At 43.1% G+C, this 12,061-nt stretch overlaps 1 protein-coding gene across 2 annotated transcripts; it reads left to right on the top strand.

Annotated features, from left to right (window-relative positions):
* Positions 1-574: 574 nt before the first annotated feature.
* LACTB (lactamase beta) lies at positions 575-11,713 on the top strand. Of its 2 annotated transcripts, none has more exons than XR_005882585.1 (6): positions 575-916; positions 1,536-1,602; positions 3,526-3,716; positions 4,027-4,378; positions 5,232-5,393; positions 10,917-11,114. XR_005882585.1 is itself a non-coding variant. In XM_040969030.1 (6 exons), exons 1-6 carry the CDS (start codon positions 575-577, stop codon positions 11,440-11,442), a joined length of 1,644 nt encoding a protein of 547 aa, XP_040824964.1. In that variant the 3' UTR covers positions 11,443-11,713. The 2 variants fall into 2 exon arrangements, 1 of the variants encoding a protein (XP_040824964.1); XM_040969030.1 differs by having other exon boundaries at positions 5,228-5,393; positions 10,917-11,713.
* The last annotated feature ends 348 nt before the right edge of the window (positions 11,714-12,061 follow it).

The raw sequence follows: 12,061 nt of genomic DNA on the forward strand, positions 1-12,061 counted from the left end.
TGCACAACACTGACACTGGCCTCTGAGTCAAGTCTTAGAGCTACGTTGGGGCCCAGAAATCTTGAGATAATAAGAATAATTATAGTAGGTACAGAAATTTAGCCTACAAAAATAAACCCTAACAAATTTCTGAGCTGAGATATAGTCAACCAAATCTGTACTTCCAACTTCAGAAGAGGGCATCGTTAAGGTTTTCCTGAGTCTTCACTGGCAAAATTTCTATTCATTTCACATTTTGTGGTAATTTGAGTTTTGATTTCTTGTTCATCACAATCTGCTCCTTTCCAGGTGCTGAGTTCCTGACACAGTGTCAGGTGTTGTCTCGGTGGCGAGGTGGTGTGGGTGAGCACGGTGTCGGGACGCGGATTAGGGAAAGCTTCTCGGAGGAGGTGACAGTGTGAGGCGAGAAGTAGGAAGAAGACAAAGATGGGAAAGGAGGCGGGCAGAAGGCGGGCTGGGGCTCCGCGCCATTGGCTGTCGACCGCGGGGCCTGCGCGTGTCCCCGCCCCGCCCGCGGCGCCGCCCGCTCGGCCTGCGCGAGCTGCTGAGGCGGCCGCTCCTGCGCCCCGACTCCATGTACCGGCTCCTGTCAGCAGCGACCCTCGGGGGCCGAGCCTGGAGCTCCGGGCGGCGGCAGGCCCACCGGCGGGCCGGGCTGCCCCCGCTGGGCCCCGGCTGGGCCGGCGGCCTGGGGCTGGGGCTGGGGCTGGCGCTCGGGGCGAAGCTGGCGGGCGGGCTGAGGGGCGCGGGCCCCGCGCAGCCCCCCGAGGCCCCGGACCCCGACGCGTCGCCTCAGGCCGACGCCCCGCAGGAGCAGCCCCTCTCCCCCTGGGCTCCGCAGACGCCGGCGCCGACCCCTCCCCGGTGCTTCGCCAGAGCCATTGAGAGCAGCCGGGATCTGCTGCACAGGATCAAGGTGAGGGGCCCGGGGACCGGGCTCACCCCAGAGTGGTGGTCCTCCCCTGGGGTGGGGGTTAGCGGGGGCGGTAGGATGCCAGCTTCGGCTTCCGAGGACTTCCCGTTTCCTCCCCGCCTGCCCACAGCCACTCGCTCTTGGGGGTTGCCCAAGTCGGGGCGGAGGTCACGGCCTGCCTGGGGGACCGCCTCGCCTCCCTCAGTGGTTAGACCGGGCGCGCCCCTCGCGGTGAGCCTTCCCGCAAGGCCGAACGGGTGGGCGGGGCCTCTGCTGGGGGCGGGACCCTCTCCGGGGTGGGCGGGACCGCTGCTGGGGGCGGGGTCCTCTACTGCGGTGGGCAAGGCCGCTGCTGGGGGCGGGACCCTCTCCGGATGGGCAGGACCCTCTCCAGGGGGCGGGCCCCTCTCCAGGGTGGGCGGGGGTCATCTCCGGGGTGGGCGGGGCCCTTTCCAGGGGGCGGGACCCTCTCCGAGGTGGGCGGGGTCCTCTACTGGGGTGGGTAGGCGGGACCCTCTCCGGGGCGGGCGGGGCCTAGAGAGGCCTCCAATGAGAGTGCCAGGGGGCGGGGCACAAGAGTCCTCCAACCTTTTTGAACTTGGTTCTTTTCTCCTTGCCTTAGGATGAGGTGGGCGCACCGGGCATAGTGATTGGAGTTTCTGTAGATGGAAAAGAAGTCTGGTCAGAAGGTGGGCTCAGAAAAGTGCTTTATTTCGTGACTTTGTATGATGCCATTTGGTGAATTAAGTAGTTAACGTTTTACCTGTGGGGAGTGAATTCTATAACATACTTGCTGTTTGGTTTTTATATAAAGTGACACGAATGTCAGAAAAAACATGTCGAACAGAATAAAGATTAGGATTGTGTTTTTGTTTTAATCGCAGCAAGACTTAAGATGACAACATCTTAAAGATTACTGCTTCTAACCCTTCTTTTTTGCTTCCTTTTCGAATTTATTGACCAAAAGATTGTGTATAAAGCAGTCCGTTGACTGCATATTCTTAAGTAGTGCTTATGGACAGATTTCTGCATTTTCCAAGGTCAGTCACCTATGGAGTCCCCCATTCAGCCAAAGCCACTGTACTAGGTGCTGGGAATATCTACTTACTGAGCTTGCAGGCTACCCTTTTTCACTTGGCATAGGTGTTAACTATTTTTGAAACAAAAACTAAAGCTTTGCTAGAAGGATTTATGTTCATGTTATGATGCTGACTTCTCCATTGCACACATTGGGCCAGTTGGTCAAGCCAAGTTTTTAGGCATCCAACTGAGGAAATGACATTTCAGACATTTGCAAATAGCATATTTTTGCAGGAGTCATCTGGCATGATGGGTAAGACCTTGCCTGGCACTCCCGCATCCCCTGTCCTAGTACTGGAGTTCCAGGAGTGACTGCTTGCTCTATCTTGATGCTGCTTCCCACTCTACAAGGCAGCAGGTCACGGCTCCAGCCATTTGGTCCTTGCCACCCACTTAGGCAACCTGGGTTAGGCTAGCAGGTCTAGCTTCCAGGAGATGGGCAATCAATCTGTGCCTTTCTGCCTTTTTAATAAATACATAATTTTGAAATGAAAGCAGCACTTTTAGAAGTTGATGACAGCATAAGGCCTTTTCAACTTAAGGAAAAGTGATTCTCCCCCAAGTAAGTTATCAGGACTATCCTAATAAGTCACTCTATTTTATTTCTGAGAATCAAAAATTGTGTCCATTTATGGTGAGGGTTTTGTCTTTATAGAAGTATACACCATAATGTACATTTATATATTTATACAAAACATTTAAAAACATTCATTATGCTTTCTTAAAAATATCTATTTGTTTATTTGAGAGGAAGACAAAGTGAGCGCCTCTGCATTCACTCTGAGTGAGCACAGTGGGTGGGTAGAGGCTGCATTGGGAGCTGGGGACTTCATCAGGCCTCTTCCCTTGGGGCAGCAACTGGAGCCCTCGTGCACTGGAGGCAGCTCTTGAATCCAGGCTCTCCCAGATGGGCGCTTCACCACTTGACCGAGCATCCATCCCCTTGCGCTCATCTTTCTGGTCAGACATCAGTTCGTTATATCTCTTGGATTTCCATCTGTTCAGTCTCTGTAGAAGATGGAAACTAGACCCAACCTTTGTTCTAGAAGGAGCTTTAGATTGGTCTTGCTTCTGGTTTGCAACTGAATTAGGTTTATGGTTAGCAAGATTTCATTTTAAAGACTTTTTATGTTGATTTTGTATGGGGGCAAGAAGCTATTTTAAGGAATTCAGTAGAATATAATATGAAAAAGAACAAAATCATTTTCTTTAAAGAATGTAATTTCTTTAAAAATCTGTTAAGCCATATTGTTTAGATAAGCTGAGAAGAATTAGTATTTGAATCAGATGGAAAAATGCTGTTGCATGCCGGGTAGGATTTCAGTTTAGTTACAAGGTTAAGTTGAGCTTGCTATTGTTAGTGCTGCTAACATTCTACTTCCTTTCATGTCCACTTTTAAGTAGATTATAAAAGTAGGATATTTTTTTTCTTTAGATAAACGTAACAGGGTGTTTGAAGAGTATTGCTTTGGTTTTTGAAAACTTGTTGGACCATGCTGGCTGAGAGTGGTTTTCCTCTACTCCCCACAAAGGTTTGGGTTATGCCGATGTTGAGAACCGTGTGCCATGCAAGCCAGAGACGGTCATGAGAATCGCCAGCATCAGCAAAAGCCTCACCATGGTTGCTCTTGCCAAACTCTGGGAAGCCGGGAAACTGGATCTTGATATTCCAGTGCAACATTATGTTCCTGAATTCCCTGAGAAGGAATATGAAGGTGAAAAGGTAGTAAAATTCACAGTTCATTTTATTAATGGCATTTTAAATGGTTTATGCCAGAGGTGATAGCTAAAATAACTCCATAGAGTTCTCTGGGTTGTTTTTATTAGTGTTAATAAATAAGGTTACTCTAACTCTAGATGGTAATCACATAGGTGTTTTTCTGAAACTTGAGGCCAAGTATGTGATCCATATGTGATTCTTTCTCCAGCATCATTTTAAAATGGAAACTGTTACTAAGACATTATCTCAAAGTTACTAACTTTGGTGGTACAATTTATTGTTGCAAATTGAATTATGGTGTTTTTACAATTAGGTTTCTGTCACAACAAGATTACTGATTTCCCATTTAAGTGGAATTCGTCATTATGAAAAGGACATGAAAAAGGTGAAAGAAGAAAAAGCTTACAAAGCCTTGAAGATGATCAAGGATACAGTCATCTCTGACCACGAAAGAGAACTGAAAGAAAAAGGAGACAAAAATAATGAAAAAAATTATTTTGCAAAACCTAAAACAGAGCAAGACCCTGAAGCCAAAAGCCGGAATTCAAAACCTGGCAAAAAAAAGAATGATTTCGAACAAGGCGAATTATATTTGAAAGAAAAATTTGAAAATTCTATTGAATCCCTAAGATTATTTAAAAACGATCCTTTGTTCTTTAAACCTGGTGAGTGTTGGTTAATTCCTTCTCTTAACAAAGTTGTCATCAATGAACAGTTCATTTTTAGGCGCACCAAAATCATACCATCTTGGGTGCAGCCTGAGAGGTTTGCAACTGCATGAAAGGCAATACAGCGCTTGCCTTTTTGCCTACCATCTCTTTGCAAGGCTGGCTTCCAGGCAGGAAGTTCAGATTTAGCCTCATTGAGAGGATTCTATGAATCAAGATATTCATGGAGAATCATGGAAGAATAGTTCTTCAAATAAAAACCTGGATCACAGTTCACATGGTAAAGTGTCGCTAATAGTATAGTGCTTAGTTAGAATTTATACTACTCAACTAATTTTGTGCCTTCATTCCTTAAATAATTGAATGTTGATCAACTTATTTTTATTTCTCAAAAAGCAATTATATGGTAATTAGCTTTTTTAATACATTGTTTTTAAATGTTGAAGGCACTTAATAAATCTTTCAATTTACCATAGGCTTAAGTAACTTTCGATTGTCGTTTTAAAAGTTATTTACTGTGAATAAATGTTATATAAATATACTTATTAAGGACCAAGAAAATGTGATTATGGATTTTATCTTTCAAAATAAGTTTCCTGCCTAGTGAAAAAACAGAGCCCTGTGCAATTGTACATTTACTAGTCATTATTATGTTCTCATGTTAGGGGCATGGAGTAAGCAGGCTTATTGGAAAATTCACTTGGTTGATTTGTCAGCCATGATAATTTTCTAAATACTGAAGTAAATTCTAGTTTTAAGGGCATGCCAATTTTCAGTCGGAAAATGTTTTATGTAATTGTGAATAATCACATTCTTTTTTTCTCCCCCTTGCAATGATCTCTCAAGGTAGTCAGTTTTTATATTCAACTTTTGGCTATACACTGCTGGCAGCCATAGTAGAAAGAGCTTCAGGATATAAATATTTAGACTATATGCAGAAAATATTCCAAGACTTGGATATGCTGGCGACTGTGCAGGAAGAAAACGAGCCAGTGATTTACAACAGAGCAAGGTAAATGAATACCTTCTGTCATGTTCAGCCGTGTCACCTGTGAACACTTGGGTTATCCTGGAAAGCCAACATTGTCCCGTTCTCTGTTCCAAATTTACTCACCTCACTTTAGGAACTTTTATACATGCCTTTTTCCTATCAATAAAGTGAGAGAAATGCAACATTCTTGAAAATGTCAAAAAATCTTGGGTGAAGGACAGCCATTATACTTCATGTAGGTGAATTATTAAACCAGAGGTGTCCTATCCTGGTTGTCTGGAATCTGCTCTTCAAGCTCTGTTTTTTGTTTTTTGGGTTTTTTTTTTTTAAGATTTATTTTATTTTTATTGGAAATACATAGAGGAGGAGAGACAGAGAGGAAGATCTTCCATCCGATGGTTCATTCCCCAAGTGACCGCAACAGCTGGAGCTGAGCCAATCCGAAGCCAGGAGCTCTTCTAGGTCTCCCACACGGGTGCAGGGTCCCAAGGCTTTGGACCGTCCTCGACTGCTTTCCCAGGCCACAAGCAGGGAGCTGGATGGGAAGTGGAGTGGCTGGGATTAGAACCAGTGCCCATATGGGATCCTGGCATGTGCATAGTGAGAACTTTATCCGCTATGCTATTGTGCTGGGCCCTAAGCTCTGTTTTCTTCTGTTTTAATGAATTCTTTGTTTTTACCTCTTTGTTTATGTTAATGTTTACTTTGAAATAATTTACTTACATTAACAACAATTCAAAATTAGTACCAATTTGAAAATTAGCAACAGGGTCTGGCGGCGTGGGTTAGTGGCTAAAGTCCTCACCTTGAACATGCCAGGATCCCATATGGGTACTGGTTCTAATCCCGGCAGCTCTACTTCCCATACAGCTCCCTGCTTTGTTGAGGTTTGTCAGATTTCTCCCTGTAAAGTTCCTATTTTCCCCTTTGAAATTACCAGTATTTTTTGGTGAGATATTTTCAGACTTAATCTGCAAAAATCGTGTTCCTCATGAAACCTGTTACTAGCTTTAGCATCAACTGATGATTCGTGACAGAATCACTTATCTCAGTATCGGTCACCAAATGGTGCTTTCCTACTTCTGTCATTCACTCAGTATTTGTTAGTTGGCATTCTGTTATATAAGAAAGTACTTTCCTTAGGCATTTATTTATTCGTACTGCTCTGCACCCATGAATTCTTAGTCAATGAGTTTAAATCTATCACTGTCATAATTTGGTATCTTTTAAAATAGTAATTATAGCGTTGGAGCGTTGGTTCATGTCCAGCTGCTGCACTTCCCATCCAGTTCCCTGCCTGTGGCCTGGGAAAGCAGTTGAGGATGGCCCAAAGCTTTGGGACCCTGCACCCGTCTGGGAGACCTGGAGGAAGTTCCTGCCTCCTGGCTTCAGATCAGCTCAGCTCTGGTCGTTGCAGCTACTTGGGGATAGAAGATCTTTCTGTCTTTCCTTTTCTCTATAAATCTGCCTTTCCAATAAAAATAAATAAATCTTTTTTAAAAATTGAATCAAATAGTAATTACATATTAAAAGAAAACTGTAAGGATAAATGGATATTAGGTTACTTACTTCTGTGTACATTTTCAATCAAAAGCATAAAAGATTTATTTTATTTATTAGAAAGGCAGAGTTACAAAGAGTGAGGGAGAGATAGAAAGAGATGTCTTTCATCTCTTGGTTTAATCCCAAATGGTCACAACAAGCAGAGCTCAGCTGACCAGGAGTCAGGAGCCTTAGTCTCATCTCTCACACCGGTGTTGGAGGGCCAAGGCCTTGGGTCCTCCGCTGCTTTCCTAGGCAATATGTGGAGCTGGACCGGAAGTGCAGCAGCTGGAACAGGAATCAGCGTCCGTGTGGGATGCTGGTGCTGACAGGGGAGGATTAGCTGCTGAACCACTCTTCCGGCCACCAAAATGTGTTTAGTGTTATTATTTAGTCTACTGACTTCTTGGACATAACCACAGATAAGTTTATAATATCCTGACCCTGGCCTTTGGATTTATTTTATCCCAAAAGTAAAATATTTATCTTTTTAAAAAAAATCTATGTGTATCTTTGTGTGTTTAAAACAGAGCCATGTGGTGTTTGTCACCTTTTAAAAATCTGTCCCTAGAATTCTATCTTAAAACAGGGCAAAATTTCCTTAGCCTGGAGGCTGTAGAGGAAGAAAAGAAGTTTGTTTTGAAAGCTGAGTACATTGTTGTCCTGGATAAAACCTGCATTTTCTCTGCAGGAACATGATTCCATGTAGGCAAATAACTGTATTGATTCTTTGTAGCAAATATGCCCATATAGACAAGTCAACTATATCTTTAAGCAGAGATCCGCAAGGTGTAAATTAAGAATTCTTGCCACTGAAAGATACCTGGTTTGTTGATAAGGGAATCCTTACTAATTCATTAGTTTGTTGTTATGGTTGTTCTTAGTGTCTATCTTGGGCATAATATTTTGAACAGAAGTCTCTAATTCTGTAATTGGATTGATCAACACCGATTGAAGTGAATGTGCTCTGTGCTCTGAAGTATAGATACCTTCTACTTATAACCCAGAATGTCCTGAAAAATTAGCATTTCTTTTATTGAGCTCTTTTTCAGTGCCTTGTTGACAAACTCTACTAGTGTGTTTGGTGCAAAAGTTGCTGTTAAAGTAAGATGGGTTCTTACAATATCCACTGTAAATTCTATTTGTTTTTAAACATCTTGGAACAATAGAATATAAATAAAATTATTGAAGATTTTATTTACTTGAAAGGCAGAGCGACAGGTGAGGGGGTGGATAGAGACCCTCCATCGGCTGCTTCAGTGCCCTAATGCCGCCCATACGCGGAGCTGGCTCAGGGCAAAGCCAGTGTTAGGGAAAGCCAGCCAGGTCTCCCATGTGGTGAAGGAATCAAACACTTGTGCACTTTCATCTGTTGCCTTCCCAGGTGCATTGACAGAGCTGACCTGGAAGCAGAGGAGCCAGGACCCCAGGTGGCACTCTGATCTGGGATGTGGGCATCCCCAGTGGCTAAACCCACTACACTAAAACACTAATTCCAGCTGTCCCCCTGCATTATTCTCATGACTAATCTAAACATTCTTAAATAGGGAGAGCCTGTCTGTCTTTTGGCATCATTACATTAGCTACTCAGTTACACAGATGCCAAACAACTTACTCAAAAAGTTGTGTCTGTATTCTATTTTCAGCAGAGAAATAGAATAATTAAGGTTTATCTTTGAACTGAACAAAATTACTTTCATGAAGTTAGCAATTCATCCTCAGATGAACCAAGATCAAAGTCAAAATGTACCCATTTAAAATGTATAATTCTAGATTAAAGTATAGAATTTTTCATATTTGCCATATTTAAAGGAGGAATGAATAAGGAAGCCTTAGTTTCCAATCTTAATATAAGTGATTTGAAATACCTTACTGTTAAAAGGAACTTACAGGAGGTAGATGTTTTAGCATGTGGGTTAAACCGCTGCTTGAAATGCTCACAGTCCGGGCCCAGCCCAGTAGCCACATGGGCACTGGTTCTAATCTCGGCGGCCCCACTTCCCATCCAGCTCCCTGCTTGTGGCCTGGGAAAGCAGTCGAGGACGGCCCAAAGCCTTGGGACCCTGCACCCATGTGGGAGACCTGGAAGAGGATCTGGGCTCCTAGCTTCAGATTGGCTCAGCTCTGGTCATTGAGGCTGCTTGGGGAGTGAATCAGCTGATGGAAGAGCTTCCTTTCTGTTTCTCTCTCTCTCTCTCTCGATATATATATACATATATATATATATATATATACATATATATATCTGACTTTACAATAAAAATAAATAAATCTTTAAAAAAATACTCCATTTCCATATCGGAGTACTTATTGAAGTCCCAACTTCTGCATTTCCAATCCATCTTCGTAGCAGTACAACCTGGGAAAGAGGATGGATCAAGTACTTGGATCCCTGCAACCCACAGCAGAGACCTGGATGGGATGCCTGACTCCTGGTTTCAGCTGGTCCAGCCCTGGCTGCTGAGTGCCTTACCACCAGTCTCCCACTCACTCTGATTCTCTGCTTTACCTGGAATGAGCTTCTTTGCTGGAGTTTTGTGAGCTGACAGTGCAGCAGCATTCTCATTAGTGCCCAGGTCCTCACCTCCGCGTTGGCATTGGGGGCGGGCCCAGAGCACAGCAATATGTGTCACACCTGGGAGCACTGCCATTCTGCTGGAAGAGACATGTAACAGTATCTGTCTCCTGATACTGTAAGAAGATAAATGAGTTTGTATTTCCAAAATCTATAGAGCAATGCTTGGTAGATATTACCACTATATGTTTTTCAAATGAAATCAGCATGGGTAAAAGTTGGGGTTCTAACTTCAAACTAACTTCAGCTTCTCCCACTATACCACAATAGGGTATCCCTTTATTATACTTGGTGTTTATATGCTATTTTTATTCGAGAATTGTAATCTTAAAAATTGTTAACCTTATTCCTAAACATCACAGTGAACTTTCAGTGACAAAATTCGCTTTGGGTATGTTATTGAATGTTAAGCCCGAGAACTAAGAATATCTACCAGTGGAGAAGAATTTGCCCATATGCTAACACAAGGCATTGTATAGTATGACTACATTTTTTAAAGGTTTACTCATCTTCACTTGAAAGGCAGATTTTACAGAGAGAGGAGGAGAGCGTGCGCTCTGTCATCTGCTACCTCACTCCCCAAATGGTTGCAATGGCTAGAGCTGGGCAGATCCACAGCCTGGAGTTTCCTCTGGGTCTTCCTCATGGGTACCTGAGTTCAAGAAATTAGGCCATCTTTTTCTGCTTTCCCAGATGCATTAGCAAGGAGCTGGATCAGAAGTGGATCAGCTGGGATATGAACTGGTACCCATAAAGGATCCAGCACTGCACACAGGGGCTTAACCTACTACACCATGGTGTCAACCCCATAATATTAATGCATTTTTTTTACTAATGCATTTTTATAGGTATTAAGAGTTTGATACGTGAGTCACAGACAAGCCAAAACCATGTTCTATGCTTTAATTCACAAGATAATTAAACTAATCAGTTATATGTGTGTCATTAAGAACCAGATTATAGGGCATGGCGCCATGGCCTAACAGTTAAAGTCCTCACCTTGAACACACCAGCATCCCATATGGGTGCCAGTTCTAATCCCAGCAGGTCCACTTCCCATCCAGCTCCCTGCTTGTGGCCTGGGAAAGCAGTTGAGGGATCCTGTACCCACGTGGGAGACCTGGAGGAAGTTCCTGGGTCCTGGCTTCGGATTGGCATAGCATCGGCTGTTGCGCTCACTTGGAGAGTGAATCATTGGACGGAAGATCTTCCTCTCTCTCTCTCCTCCTCTCTGTATATATCTGACTTTGCAATAAAAATAAACCTTTAAAAAAAGATCATAATAAAAATTAGTGCTTAGTTCATAGTTTCAGAGAATATATAATCACTACTTTGAAATACAGTCTGAATTGTATGCATTTTTCTATAATATGTAGCTTCATTAATATACTATTAAAATTTTAATGACCATTCTTATTTCATTTTAGATTTTATGTTTACAATAAAAAGAAACGTCTTGTCAACACACCGTATGTGGATAACTCCTATAAGTGGGCTGGTGGTGGATTTCTGTCAACAGTAGGTGACCTTCTGAAGTTTGGGAATGCGATGCTCTATGGCTACCAAGTCGGGCAGTTTAAGAATTCACAGAAAAACCTTCTACCTGGATATCTCAAACCGGAAACTATGGTCATGATGTGGACGCCAGTCCCTAACACGGAGATGTCCTGGGACAGAGAGGGTAAATATGCCATGGCGTGGGGTGTTGTGGAAAAGAAGCAGACCTACGGTTCTTGTAGGAAGCAGCGGCACTACGCCTCGCACACAGGGGGCGCCGTGGGTGCCAGCAGTGTCCTGCTGGTGCTCCCTGAAGAGCTGGATGCAGAGGAGATGGCCGGCAAGGTGCCCCCCAGGGGAGTAGTTGTCTCCATCATATGTAACATGCAGTCTGTTGGTCTCAACGGTACTGCTTTAAAGATTGCCCTGGAATTTGATAAAGACCGATCAGATTGAGAACAGTATTTTAAGAAATGAGCTATTTGGGGCTTTTTAAACATTTTTTTTCTTTTTGGAAACATAAAAGTTCCAAAGTACTTGAGATTTTTAAAGAATAAATTTGTAATAGAATATATAATTGAATGCACAGAATTATGTACCTCTAATTGCTTACTTTTGTAACCATCTTTTTACTGTAGAATTAATTCTTTACACTCAGGGAAGTAACTATATTGTTTTTAACTTTTGGAAAAAAGTATTATAGAAATAAAATATTCTGGTAAAAATACGTACTCTGTGTAACATAGAGAAGTCTCATTCAACAAGAATCTCCATATATTTTAATGCGTCAATAAGAATAAGATTATGACAAAATACATGTTCCTCATTACATAGTATTTGTAGATTAAAAAAAATAAAATTTGTCATCTCAGTTTCAGAGGCTTCTGAATTGAGGGGTCCTGTGCAGTCACATGGCACCTGGCAATGCTTTGGCCAATGAGTGTATATTCCACAGTGCTCCTCTGAAGTCTTGCTGCCCTGTGATGTCATAGCCGTCCGTCTTGGTGCATAAGCACACCGGATGATGTGCACACAGCGACAGGCTAGCCCGGTGCATTTTTCAGCATACACCCCC

Source organism: Ochotona curzoniae, unplaced genomic scaffold (assembly GCF_017591425.1).
Source record: "Ochotona curzoniae isolate NIBS_2020 unplaced genomic scaffold, NIBS_Ocur_1.0 scaffold_4701, whole genome shotgun sequence".
Taxonomy (NCBI): Eukaryota; Metazoa; Chordata; class Mammalia; order Lagomorpha; family Ochotonidae; genus Ochotona; species Ochotona curzoniae.